The sequence below is a fragment of the Lepidochelys olivacea genome, assembly GCF_965140295.1.
Source record: "Lepidochelys olivacea isolate rLepOli2 genome assembly, chromosome: 11".
Classification (NCBI taxonomy): Eukaryota; Metazoa; Chordata; order Testudines; family Cheloniidae; genus Lepidochelys; species Lepidochelys olivacea.
In genome coordinates this window covers 26,627,410-26,640,944 of record NC_140421.1, presented here as the reverse complement: position 1 = coordinate 26,640,944, position 13,535 = coordinate 26,627,410, and the positions used below count along the sequence as shown (strand labels likewise).

The 13,535-nt window shown below is 41.3% G+C and overlaps 1 protein-coding gene across 3 annotated transcripts in view; it reads right to left on the bottom strand.

Annotated features, from left to right (window-relative positions):
* Positions 1-13,535, bottom strand: part of KIF5C (kinesin family member 5C) — a 144,885-nt gene that overhangs the window by 90,772 nt on the left and 40,578 nt on the right. For 2 of the 3 annotated variants that reach the window (XM_084643821.1, XM_084643820.1), the window contains exons 2-3: positions 12,529-12,619; positions 2,877-2,950 (exon numbers count right to left, since the gene is read on the bottom strand). In XM_084643821.1, coding sequence (XP_084499947.1) covers positions 2,877-2,950; positions 12,529-12,619 — 165 coding nt within the window. The remainder of the gene's footprint in view (positions 1-2,876; positions 2,951-12,528; positions 12,620-13,535) is intronic. The other variant, XM_084643822.1, reaches the window with a different exon arrangement.

Sequence of the window (13,535 nt, the reverse complement as noted above, 5' to 3'; positions counted from 1 at the left end):
ATTCCTGCCCTTTGGATCAGTCTGCAATCAGCTTTGCAAGCACATCTGCCCAATAGTACTGCTTGGAGTGTGCTTTCTCTAATGTGAAGAGAATATCTTACACACACTCCATCTCACCCCAAATAAATGACAATGTAAAAACATAAAATAAAAAGTTCTCCTTTCCCTAATGAGCTCTCATGCTCCACCCTCTCCTCACATACATAGCCCAGTCCCAGAAAACAAAGCGTCTATGTGAAAAAGGATAAATGAAGTGTGCATGCAAATTGAACACCCAGTATACACTTTGTAATCCTCTTCTAGGGCCAGACCCTGTTTCCATTGAGGTCAGTAGGTACTTTCTTCAATGGAAGCAAGATCATGCTCGCAAAGACATTTTTCCTCCTGCCACACAGAAATACTTTTTTCAAGAGGCTCAGCATAGTGGGACTTATTAACATTTGCACATTGTGACGCACTGAAAGAGGAGGAAATTGTATTCTATTTCACGATAAATCGAGTTTCACTAAAAGCAGATTTCAGAGTAACAGCCGTGTTAGTCTGTATTCGCAAAAAGAAAAGGAGTACTTGTGGCAGCTTAGAGACTAACCAATAATGCTCAAATAAATTGGTTAGTCTCTAAGGTGCCACAAGTACTCCTTTTCTTTTTACTAAAAGCAGAGTTCACTGAAGCAGGTTCTACTGTATTAGAATTAAAAAAAAAAAAAATTCATGCCAACATTGGAAGGCAGAAGAAACCAAGGTGATCTAGTAACACAGAAGTTAAAGCTACAAAACTCTCAGTGTCCCAGCTGTAACCTCAAGAATGGGTTAGAGGAAAGTTCTACTGCTGCCATCCTGACAGCACGGTCAGTGAACACACCAGAACAGCAACGCTTTGCTCATTAAAACCCTTTGTTTCAATAAGGGAACATTATTTCCCACATTTTAACATGGGAGACAAGCACCCACGAGCAAAGTGTAACACTGAGACAGTGCTCTTATTTCAGGCCGTTGATACAATAACTAGGACCTATGGCAGACTTGCTTCTGAAGAGTCTAGAGTGAGCTCAAAGTCCATGTGAATCAACTGAACGTAAGCTCATGTGAGATTAGTGGAGAAAAGAAAAAGGTACCTCCCTACAAATGCAGATTGATACGAGTCTTATCTAGTTCAGTGTGGCTCTCTCACAAATGCAAGACATGGTTTACCATAGCTCCATTGTACTACTTTGTCCTGTTAAATGTAACACTGAAATGTGACATGCATGCAACGAAGTGGGTATTCACCCACGAAAGCTTATGCTCCAATACGTCTGTTAGTCTCTAAGGTGCCACAGGACTCTTTGCCGCTTTTACTGAAATGTGAGATACTTCACATATATTGCAGAAAATCCACCATAAAAGCTTCACCTTGAGGATTTAATATTTCTTCAATTTTAGATCAGCTTATGCTTTCCCCCTTTAAAGTATTGTATTGGCATTACAAGAGGATGTTGGGTTAAAAAGAGGGATTAAAGCTGAAAACAAGACATGATTCCTCTTTAAATGTGACAGGTGGCTTTATTAATTTTTTTTAAAAAATTAAAAAAGGAAGAAAATACCCCTTTTTCCACAGCAGGCAGTTTTCCTTATCAGAGTCTGTAATTCTGAATATAAATTGACTTGAAGAGATCTTTCCTCACAGTCCGTGAAAGCACCAGCTCAAGCCCTGCTGACATTTTGATTTAATTACATTCTGAGCTGGTGGATTATTCAGTCAGTCATCCCACCATCTGTGTGGATTGAGCTGATGTTTCCTCTCCCCTCCCACTCCAGCCCTCAATTTCCAAAAGGAAGCAAGGGCAGGCTTAATTAGACATGAGCCATCAGTTATTAAATCCCTCTGTAAAGGAGCAATTGTGCCAAACAAACAGCAATTCTACAAACACCTGAAAACAAAACAAAAATTAAAAAGCTGAAGAAAATATTACTGGCTTTCTCCCCTACACCCTTAGGTTAATTAGGTCACTTGTATTAATCATGCAGCAAATCTGCCTGATGCTGCTAAACAAGTCTGAGTAGGACTTCTTTCCTGGTTGGAGCTGCTTCTTTCACAGCCTCACAGCCCTCTATTTACGGTTTGTAGCTTGAACTGAAAATATGGTGGAAAAACGTTATCCAGTTTCTTATATACTGACTTTGGGAGGCTCTTGCTGCGAGACAGATCTCAGCCCAACACGCAGACTGCATCACATGTAAGTAAACCCATCACACAATTAAATGTTTGTAGAGATTCAGAGGATTAGATCAAGAAATCAAAATATCATCTAACCGCCTCTGCTTGTAGGGTACCTTCCCCTTGTTAAGGGTAAGATGCCCTGAGACTGTAGACCACATTATACTTCTGTGCTGGAAACATGGATATTCACAGGGACTTCAGCCTTTGGCCTTGCATTCCTCTCTTCAAGAGCAATGATTCAAAAGCTCAGCTTTTTATGCTGCAGCATGCATGAGTAGAATTTCCATAAGAGGATTGCAAAGGAGAAAAACAAAAATTGAAGGATGAATTTTCACAATGCTGCATGCAAGATGAGTACACAAATCCTTATTATTGCTTTTGTTTTGTGATTAACAAATCCCATTCAAAACCTCTAAAAATACATACATCTAACCTGGTATGATACATCTGGAGAAGCTGCAGTTTGCACTTGTCATTCACTGTTCCTTATTTCAGCTACTTATCAATAAAATCCTTGAGAAAACTCCACACTGAAGAAATTTCTGCAAGCATTATAAACAAGACATATGCCACAGAAGTACAATTCATTTTTCTAGACATCCAGATTGTCTGAAACAACTGATTCCATTTAATTCCCAAATTCCTGCTCAATTACAATCAAATATTGTTAATTTACCTCCATAGTATGTGTTTTTCCTGAAGATGTCTGTCCATAAGCAAAAATTGTTCCATTGTAGCCTTCAAGAACATCTGCAGGAAAGAAGAAAATAATCAAAATCCACATTGTTGTCTTAAATACTACATTTTCAGAAAAGAGTGTTTAGCAAATCACTATTTACATTGATCAAAAGTCAATAATAAAATCAAGAGATTTGTGGAAAGAAATAGAAAAGGACATAGATGCACTGAGTCACTATGTTAATGAAAAACATGGGATTTCTTTACAAGATCTAATTTTGATAATTAGAAAGTCATCTGTACCCCCTAAATTTATCAAGTGCTGGAGAGAAAATGAAAAACGCAGATATAAATTTGACACCTACCATTTCCCATAGCCATGGCATTGGCAATATTTACAGCTTCATTAATTTTCCAGGGAGTAGTGCGGAGGGGGCACCCTGAGAGCTGGAGGATTTAGAGTTTATTTTATTCTGATTATATTTGCTGGTGAATATTTATCTGTTAAGGCAGGATAAACAATCCTTTATAATGTGTTGTTAGCACTATGTTTTTAATTTATAGAATGGATGCCTATACACGTTTTTATAAAATCTAAAAATAAATAAATAAATGAAGTAACCAGAAAGTTCTAAACAAGGAGTTATCACACAAAAGATAAGCACTCTAAAAAACAAAAAAACATACCACCAAGTATTAGTTTCTACAAATATAAATACAGGAATCTCCCAGGAGTGTTAGCAAGGTGAAAGCTCACTTACCCATGAGAGTAGGAAGCTTTTCTAGACAATGACCATCTACTTACGCAGCTTTTATTACAACACACTAAAATACACGCACCACTTAAATTTCTAATCCTTATGGCTGCCAGTAAACAAGCAAACCAAATCACTAAATATGAATCGAGTATAACCAATGCAGTGCTGTCTTCCTAGGTCACTGCAGAGGGACAGCTCCAGAGCCTCTGTGGCTGCTCAGAGTTTCCCTATACTGCCACAAAGTGAAAAATGAACATCTTCTCAGTTTCTATTGCTGTAGTTTCACTCAGCGGTTGCAGAGGTAGGCACTGGAGCCGGCGTAGCCCACACCTGCTCTGGATAGTACAAACCCAGCATGGACACTGGGTACTTACTCTGCTCGCTAGCCTGCTCCGAAGCTCACACAGAGGTGTCTTTACTTCAATAGGATTCAAGCTTGCCTGGGTTGGCTCACCTGTGCACAGCTTTTGCTGTGTAGCTATATCCTCAGTGTGGCACTGTGTCCCATTCTGACACACCTCTTGCCACTGAGGAGTGGTATTAAGTACCAGAGACATGCTACCTGCCACTGTAGCAGCCAGACGGGGAGGGCGAAGAGAGACAGAGAAAGAGCAAGAGCCCGTGTGTACACAAGAAATAAAAATGCTCTCCCCCACCCTTCTAGAATGTAGAAAAGGCTGAATGGAGACTTCAGATTGGTCAGCCAACTATGTTTTATTTTTTTAAACTAACCTTCAGCTCAGAGTCCCAAGCAGTTCAGGGACAATAACTTCATAGGAACCCCAGTACTCTGTCCTTTCTCTGGTGCATACAGGATGAGGGAAAATGAATCCTCACATCGGCACTGCCCTTTGACAATGGGCCCTCCATCTTTCCTAGCAGTCTTTGGCCTTTAGGTTTAGTCCTCTCTGGCTATTAGGTATCTGATAAGATTTCCAACCTCTGTTTCTGTGCAGGTTGATGGGTATTAGGAGGGTATGTGCATGGAGGGGCCCAGAGAGAAGAGGAGAGAGATTAACAGGATACATTAGGAGGGAGATGGAGATGAAGAGGGGAAAGTGGGACAAGAGAGAGAAAATACAGGGAGACAGTTGAAAATGATAAATGAACAGGAAAGGTGAAAAAAAGAAAAAGGAGGTAGTAGAGACTGAAGACAACTCAAGTGAAGAGACACCATGATCTGATGTACAATAAGACTAAAAAAAGAAAAGGAGCAAAGTTATATTTTAAAAAAATTATTAAAAAGAAAGTTGATTGGTACAATGCTATACTTCAATACTGCACACAACAGTGCATAATTGTTTGTTTATTTACAATGTAAGCAAGATCTTCAGGCAGGTGTGGGGGAAATATACACTGGTGTTCATAACACTTGTAAGCAGTGTCAGGATGAGCTCCACCCTGACATCTGGTGGTGAGGTGTAGCAAGTTGTGGAAAAGAACTTCAGGGGCCGATCTCATTTGCATAGGCACACCCACCCCGCCTAGAATGAGGCCATAGCTGCCCAAATGGTCACTTTGGCTGCTGTGGGATCCCCAGTGTCTCTGTTATTGGGGCAGGAAGAATAAATTGTTATTACCCTGATTATGGGAACTGTGCTTGGAACTGTACTTGGCCTTTTGTTATGATGGAGGGACTCGCCATCAACTAAGTAGCACTCGCTAGGCAAGGGTTATGGGTTCCAAAACTCTGTGAATGGAGAGGGGCTGGGAACAAGTATTAATACTTGGTGGCATGGGCCCCTTGGTGAGGGCCTTACATGCTGATTGCACTTCCTCCTCTCTCCACTGTGGAATATCAGAGCTAATTTTGATTTCATGAGAAGTCTAGTTACAGGCTGCTGAGCTCACTTTGGGCTAATAGTGCACCAGCACTGAGGCTCCCCTACTACAAGCTGACTTCACCAAAGAGCTGAACTGACTGAGAGCTGAAATCACTGAGCATTGCATTAAGTAGTGGGGGAGCCTGAAGATACATTGTGAAGCAGTTTGCGGGACGGCTGGAGTGCCTTGTGGACAGGCTGGTGGAGCAGTTCATAGGACGGCGGGAGCTGCTGGTGGGATGCGGAGCAGTTCGTGGGACAGCAGGAGCTGCATGTGGGCCGCGGAGCGGAGCTGAGCGAAGCAGTTTGTGGGGCAGCCGGCAGAGCAGAGCAGAGCGAAGGCTTATGGAGCTGTGGAGCGGTCAGCTTCAGATCATGTAAGGTGCCTCTCACCTCCACCCCCATCTCCACCCAGGTTGGGAGGTAAAGCTCTGTAGATAAACTTTTGAACTCTGGGGCTGCCCTGACCAGGGACAGGGACTTTTGGGTCATTGGACTTTTGGGACTTTGGGTGATTTGGGGTTGCTGGACTCAAGAACAAAAGGGAAAAGGGCATGCCCCAATTTGCTTGGGGTGGATTTTTTGCTCATGGGTTGTGTTATGAATCCTGTTGGTGGTGTTTCCCCAACATAATGCCACATTGTTTCTCTCTGTTATTAAAAGGCTTTTTGCTACACTCAGACTAGGTGCTTGCGAGAGGGGAAGTATTGCCTCTTGGAGGTGCCCAGCGGGGGTGGTATATATTTGTCCTAGGTCACTGGGTGGGGGCTCGAGCCAGTTTGCATTGTGTTATTGGAATGGATCCCCTAGATATTGAACCCAGCCCTTGTTGCTGCCAACTCTGACGGGCAGAAGAGTTACACACTCATGGATTTTTAAGAACTCAGGCTAGTAGTACTGGGTAAATTTTTCAGGCCCTGAATTCAAATAATCAGATAATGATGCAGAGCACCAGAGTATCTGTGCATCAAGGTGATTAAAACACATTTGTACTCAGATCGTTTCTCCTCTTTCCATATATAAAAATATCACAGAAATAAAATGTAATTTCCCCCTTCCCTAGCGAGAGAAGGCCCATAATAAATTCACAAATGGAAAATGGGTATTAAAAGAAGTCTACTCTGGTATAAACAAACAAGTCCATGAATTCAGCACAGCCCATTACATTTACCAAGGGGCCTCTAAACAGGTCTGAGTTTCTCTTTATTATTTCACAACATTCATTCAGAATTCCTTTTTGGAAGAAGCATCTTATTGATCTGCAGTTAAATGAAGTGTGAGCTTGGGCAGACAGAAATGCCTACAGCAGTAGTAGCCTGAATATTATAGACACAACAGCCTTCCCAGAGGTCTGGTTGCAGCTAGCCTTCAATTATTTATAGGCCCTGATTCTGACCATTATTATACCTACCTACACCAAAACTAAACAAGTTCACTTGTAATTTCATGGGTGCGATTTTAATGTCACTTTTCTAGAGAGCTTGAGGCACATCAGACAAGGTGTTTAGAAGATATGATGGTTAAAAGAGGGGGGAGTCTCTCTTTTAACATTTTCTTAACTTTTGTGGATAATCAAAACTTTAAAATGGCTTGCCCTAGAAACTTAAATGTTGAGTTTCTATCTGTTGGTCTAGGGGCAACGGACAATGCCTGGGGCAGCCCGGCAGGGCTGTTGTGAGTGGGTGGATAGGGAGGAATGCCTAAAGCAACGAGAATCTGGGAAATAGCTGTGGTGGTACTGAAAGTGGGAGGGAGAACCAGAGAGTCGACCTTAGGGGTGGGCGACATCCCAGGGCACCATACTCGGGTTGGGGTGCTGTGGTGAAGAGGCAAGGGCAGCAGGTGAAGCTTCCCCTGGGCCCCACCCCCTCCCCACTCAGTCCCCCCCCCAGCCACTGCTCACCACATCCCACCGCCACTCCTTTTCCCAAGGTGGGGGGTGGCCTCACAGGGAGGAGAAGGATATGGTAAGGAGGGGAGCCTTGCTGGGGATGGGGGTGGAGGAGGAATGCAGCGAGCGGCAGACATCTCGTGGGAAGGGGGTGGAGGAGAGGAGGGTCACACAGGGTATGGCTTGTGAGATATTTAAAAATTCAATTTGCTGATCAATAATATCATGCCAAAATACACATAACATTATATGTAAGGTTATGAACATAAGCACGTTTCCAAGATAAATCTGGGGAGAGGCTAAGCCAGTTCCTCAGAGAAAAAGGACAAGCTGACGCCTCAGCCAGGTGTCAACAAGGCTGATGGACCATGACGTGCTAAGTGGCCATTCTTTGGCAAGGAAGAGGACTGGGATAAAAATATACATCTTAGCAAAAATACTGCATGTAGCTTCCTTTCTTCACCAGCCTGCCTCTCCCCTTGACTCCCAGATGGAAATGCTTCTGAAAGGGAAGGGGGACAGGACTATAAAAAGAAGGGGCAGACAGCCCAAGAGATCCCTCTCTCTCTCTCCCTGCCCACTTCATTCTCTGCACCTGTGAAGACAAAAGGAAACAGCCATTGGACTCTGGAGGAGGGGTCCTGACCTAGGAGTTTGGTCAGTAATCTGCTGCAGCATATGGTGGGAAACTTGCTTGAAATTGAATATCATTTGACAAGTTAGGCACTAAAAGAAGTTCTATTTTTATTTTTCTTGTAACCACTTCTGAGTCTCATTACTTATACTAAAAATCTGTCTTGTTGTAGTTAATAAACTTGTTTTACTGTTTTATCTAATCCAGTGCATTTAAATTGGACTGTTTGGGTACGCTATTTAAAATAATAAAATAGCGTAGTATTCCTTTAACAGTATAACGGACTAAATATATTTGCAACGTTGAGGAGAGGGCTGGGCAGTGCAGGACATATATTTCTGGGGAACAGCTGGGACTGGGAGTATGTTGGGATCACCCTGAAGTATAACCAAGGCTGGTAAGAGCCAAGGCATGGCTGACTGCAGCACACAGCCATATCTGGGAGTGACTACACGCTGGAGGCTGTTTGTGAGCCATCCAGGTTGGAGGCTACAGTAGCAAGGCATTATAAGGGACACCCCAGATTACAGGGAAGGTGTGACAGAGCTATTCATTAGTCTGGATTATGCCCCGGTATATCATAATGGCATATTACACAATTGCTATGCAACATTCACTGGCTCCAGAATGAAATACGGCATTTGCTTCAAGGGATTGGTCCTGACTACTACAGCCCTGAAAGTTCTAGGTTCAGGTTCTCTTACACCACATTTGGATGGATGTGTGCACATGCATACACGCACACATACACACTTGGCCCTTATCACTTTCTATTTTCTCTCCCTTTCTCTCGCTCTTGTTTTCTGCTCTTTTGGCTCGTAGTCTCTTTGTGACAGACTATCTTCCTCTGCTTTGAGACAGAGCCTAGAACATTTAGGGTTCTGCTGCAATATATAAACAGAGAAGGTTCCACAATGGAAAGCTTTCCATGTAAAATGTCCTCTTCCTTCGTGAGAGAGATTTTTGCTCTGGCCTTTGTCAGTTATATTGCCTTCGTTGACTGCAGCTCCTGCAAAGGGTCATGGAGTGAGAGGTGGTCTGTACACATTCACACACACACACACACACACACACACACGCCCCTGTTCTGAGTCATTCTTAATTCCTGACCCAACCCTTCTCTACAAACACATTTTAAGTGTTATTCTTTTCTTCAAACTCATTAAAATCCAAACAACACTAATCCTTAATTCACAATATCCCCCTGTACCCACATGCCTGCCCTCCCTGCTTCCCTCTATCGACACAGTGAGCTCAGCCATTCAGCTTGTACTGTGTAGTAAATATTAATGCATGCTGACCACTGACGGTCAAGTCATATGGGACCACATTCTCTGGCCCATTCCATTCATTTTTCTCCTTTGTTATCATTCCTGTCCTTGCTACTTAGCCCTCTCATACTTATACCCTCTCACAGAGCCTGTCTGCTCCTTTCCACAGTTTCTTTTTTTTTTTTAAGCAGTGCTAAAGAATGGCCTGTAAAAAGAAACACTTAAACTTGAAAATAAGGCCACTTGTGTCCTTAAACCTCTTTGTAGACTCTGTATAATGAAAGTTTTCTTGCATGTGTTTTTAAATTTAAAAAAATAACTTCAGTGCTCCTATTTTCTGTGAAGAATAAATGCCTTCCTTACAGAATTCATGAACTGTTTTTTTTTTTTTAAATAAAGCTTGTTCTGCTCATTCTGTTTAAACAGACTACTGGTATTTATATCTGGTACAAGGTCCTAAGGCAAGACTTTCAAATATTAAATATAATCTAAAATAATATACAGTTTTAAAAATATTGTTGAATCAATTATCCTAGAGGTAGGCAGTATAATAGTATTTCTCTTCCACCTACAGTTCTATAATTAAATATTCGAAAAAGTACACAAGAATGGAAAGAGATGGTCAATAGGCTATTCAATGAGAACTACCCAGAAAGCAATTACCACAAAGAAATCATTAAAACAATTCATTGTCTCTTCCTTCAAGGCTGCACACACACAGTAAAAATTGCTACAACTAAAAAGCAAAGCCCACTGAATAGCTAGTGTTGGCCATTACATATTGACCACGTAGTTTAACAACAATGTCTAGTAACCATGGTGTTTAATTCCTTTCAGTCAGCAGTATTCTTCCAACAGGACAGTGCATGAAATACAAAGACCTCAGACCTAATCATCTCTCTGTATAGGAAAAAAGCTGAAGCCTTTTTTCTGACGATAAAAGACCAGATGAGAGTGGAAAGCAACAGGAGGGTGGAAAATAGAGCAAAAGAAAAAAGAATGACTATACAACCCACCACTGCATATTATAATCCTTCCCAAAAAAATGGATTTTAAAAAATCACTACACTGGAGAGATTAAAAAATGCCTCTAAAATCTAGATTATTGTCCTACATAGATTTTCTGTACAAAAGAGTATGGTTTCATATGTTCCATATACATAGGGATATGAAAATAATTTGACTTAGCTATTGCTGTTTATTAAAAAGGACTGCTGTTTTTCTGATCTTTTGCTAAAAGTCCTCATTTAGAAAATTCTACTGTCAATGCAATTATTATAACCATTTTAGAAACCAGTGGTCAGTCATTAAGCTAGCTGGCATTCTCTACAATTATATCAATCACAATGAAACCACTGGGTCCTGTGTGAGTATATTTTGAATAAGAATACAAGACAACTATTGGAAAGCTACTTAAACATAAAAACAATGGAGTCTGGCACCCAGGATGCCAGCAAGATAACATCAGTAAATATCTTCAATGGAATGCATTAAACCAGCGTTTTCCAAAAACATTTGAAAGCTGAGCCCCAGTTCCGGAAAATGAAACCAATCGCTTCCCTACTTCCCCAACCCAACTCCCATTGTGTTGTTAAAGGCAGACCCTTCCCAATTTACACAATCCCTACAATTGGGCCCCCTCCTTTGGAAAGCATTGGGTGTAGACCTTCATAACAGGATACCAATTTTTAAAAAAAAAAAAAAAAAAAAACCTTGAGCTGTGAAATAGTTAACGTTGATATTTAAAACAACATCACTGGCATCGGAGTTAAACCCCACTAAAAAGAATGAGGCAGTTCATACCTCAGAGCTGTTATTTCAGGCTCTCTATGAACTCGGGTAGATGGATATCCATCTGTTACACTCACTTCATGTTTTGAAGATTTCCTTTACAACCATAACAGCTGAAGACACAGCTTTCATTGGGGGGGGGGGGGAGGAGAGTGAGACTCTGGAGAATAACCAAGAGGTCTGTCCACACTTCCCCAGCCAGCCGTTCACACCCCTAGGGAGCATGCCTCACACTGAGAGTAACACTGCATTAAACAACAAGCCAATGCACCTCTGGACAGTTTATAACACCCTAAAGGAGCGTTAAAAAGCTTCAAGCAAGGCTGTCAAGTGATTTCAACATCCAAAAAGCACAATCATCAACCTGGGTGTCTTATTTGCCATTATGAAACAGATCTGGGCTGACCCTGAGGGGTACTGAATAATTACATGGCCACCTGCTACTGCTCAGCACCTCTGGATCACAACCTTAGTGGGTGTCGAATAAGTTCAGGGTTTTCAAGTTAAATCATAAAACTGAAACGACTTCTAGTATTTTGTTTTTCAGATGCAGATGTGCAATCTGACAGTCACTACAGTACGTCTACACTGCAGCTTGGAGCATGACTCCCAGCCCAGGCAGGCACTCACACACATGCAAGCTCTACTTGAGCTAGTATGCTAATGAGCTAGCCAACCAAGCTCAAACTCAGGGGGTCAGGCATGCTCATACCTTGGTGGCTAGCCCATGCCACTACCCATGCCTCAAAGTCCACACTGCTATTTTTAGTATACTAGATTGAGCAGAACTAATGCACGTCTGTCTACCTAGGCTGGGAGGCATGCTCCCAGCTACAGTGTAGATGTACGCTTTTTATGTGTTTAATTCCCTTTAATGGAAATAGCAGCAGAATCAAGCCCTTCATGTTCTTAAACAAGAGACATCTTTGAGGCCATAAGTTGTTCTAGTAAAGTACATCAGCAGCAGCTGATCTCCATCCTTTTAGCAAAACTGAAGTTTCTCATCTTTCTTGAAGCCACTCATCTTCAGTTGGATAGGTGACCAGGTCCTGTCCTATGGTCCTGCCCACATTTAGGAAAGTTTTTAGAAAGCAGTCTCTACGACTGTTTTGTGGGATTTTTTTTCGAAATCAGTTCCTGCTAACATGGGTTTAAAATACAGTTTCCTTAGTCACAGTACAGCAGACAAAAACACGTAAACCAATTTTAGAAAGCCATTTTCTAGACGAGGTGTTTTCCTATTGTTTTACCTAGTGGAGAAAATAGTTTCCGACAGTGTTTTAAAAGGATTCCACGCTCACTAAACAAACTGTGTTTAACCTACGTTAGCAGAAACCGCTTCTACAACTCATTTAGAAGCTTGTTCCTACCAGGGGTTGAACTCCAATATAAATGGAACAATACAGCTTTTATAGTTAAATCCAGGAAAAAAACCTAACATTTACATTTGCTGTAATAGAGAGCAATTGTGACATCACTTACCTTTAACAATCTGCTTGGCACAGGCATTATAAACTTGTTCCTGGGTCGTGTTTGGTGGTAACACTCTGTCAAAGACATAAGGTTTTGCCTGCTGAAATTAAAAAAAACAAACACAAAATAATGTTTTAGAAAATGATAAAAACCTATAGCCAAAGCAAAAAGAAGGCAGAACCCATTTAATAGGCACCCTGATAAAAGGCATGGCTGTTTAAATTAGGGAAGATGTCCAATGCAACAGAAATGATGTGTTTCAGTGAACAAACAATGAATAAACAACACATCTAGTGTCTCAAAGTCTGTTCCCAGTCATTAGCAAAAATGGAGTGGCACATGTTGCCCTCAAATTTCCTACATATTTAGCTCATTTAATTGGATAAAGTTAAAGAAAGTGGTAGGAAACAATGGGCTAAAATGTGACTAATGTAATCCTGAGCGCTTCCCCCTCTCTTCCAGAATTTAAGACAGAAGATCCATATTTCTAACCCAATCTATGATTGAAAAGGAATCTGTGTCAAAGTTCATCACAATTTCCTACCATTCTAACCTTAGGGTAAAGATCACTGAAGACAGACCAAATGAATTCAAATCATCATCATGTTTTAAAAGCCCTGCACTGCTGTCTAACTAGCCCCATATCAATCTTGAGTGTTGTTAGCACATTTTGATTATGTGGAAAGAAAATAGCTGGGCTTCAGCTAAGTGCTGAAAATGCAAATAAGCTGAAGCATAGCAGTAACCAAAGAAAGAAGCCCAGGAGCAGAAGGTCTAGCCAGTTAGTAGACTGGTCTTTTACTTGAAGAATTACAAAGATTTTCAGCTTGAAAGATATGAATGCTTTTGTGTGTGCTAGAAACATATGATTACAAAGTGAAGCATGTGTTTATGAAACGAAACAAAAATGAAACAAAAAAACATTTGGCTTTGGGGATTTTATCAGGTTGCAGAGGATGATTCTGCCACAGAAACAAAGTTAGCCACGGCTTCTAAGTACCATGGCAAATGGTGCA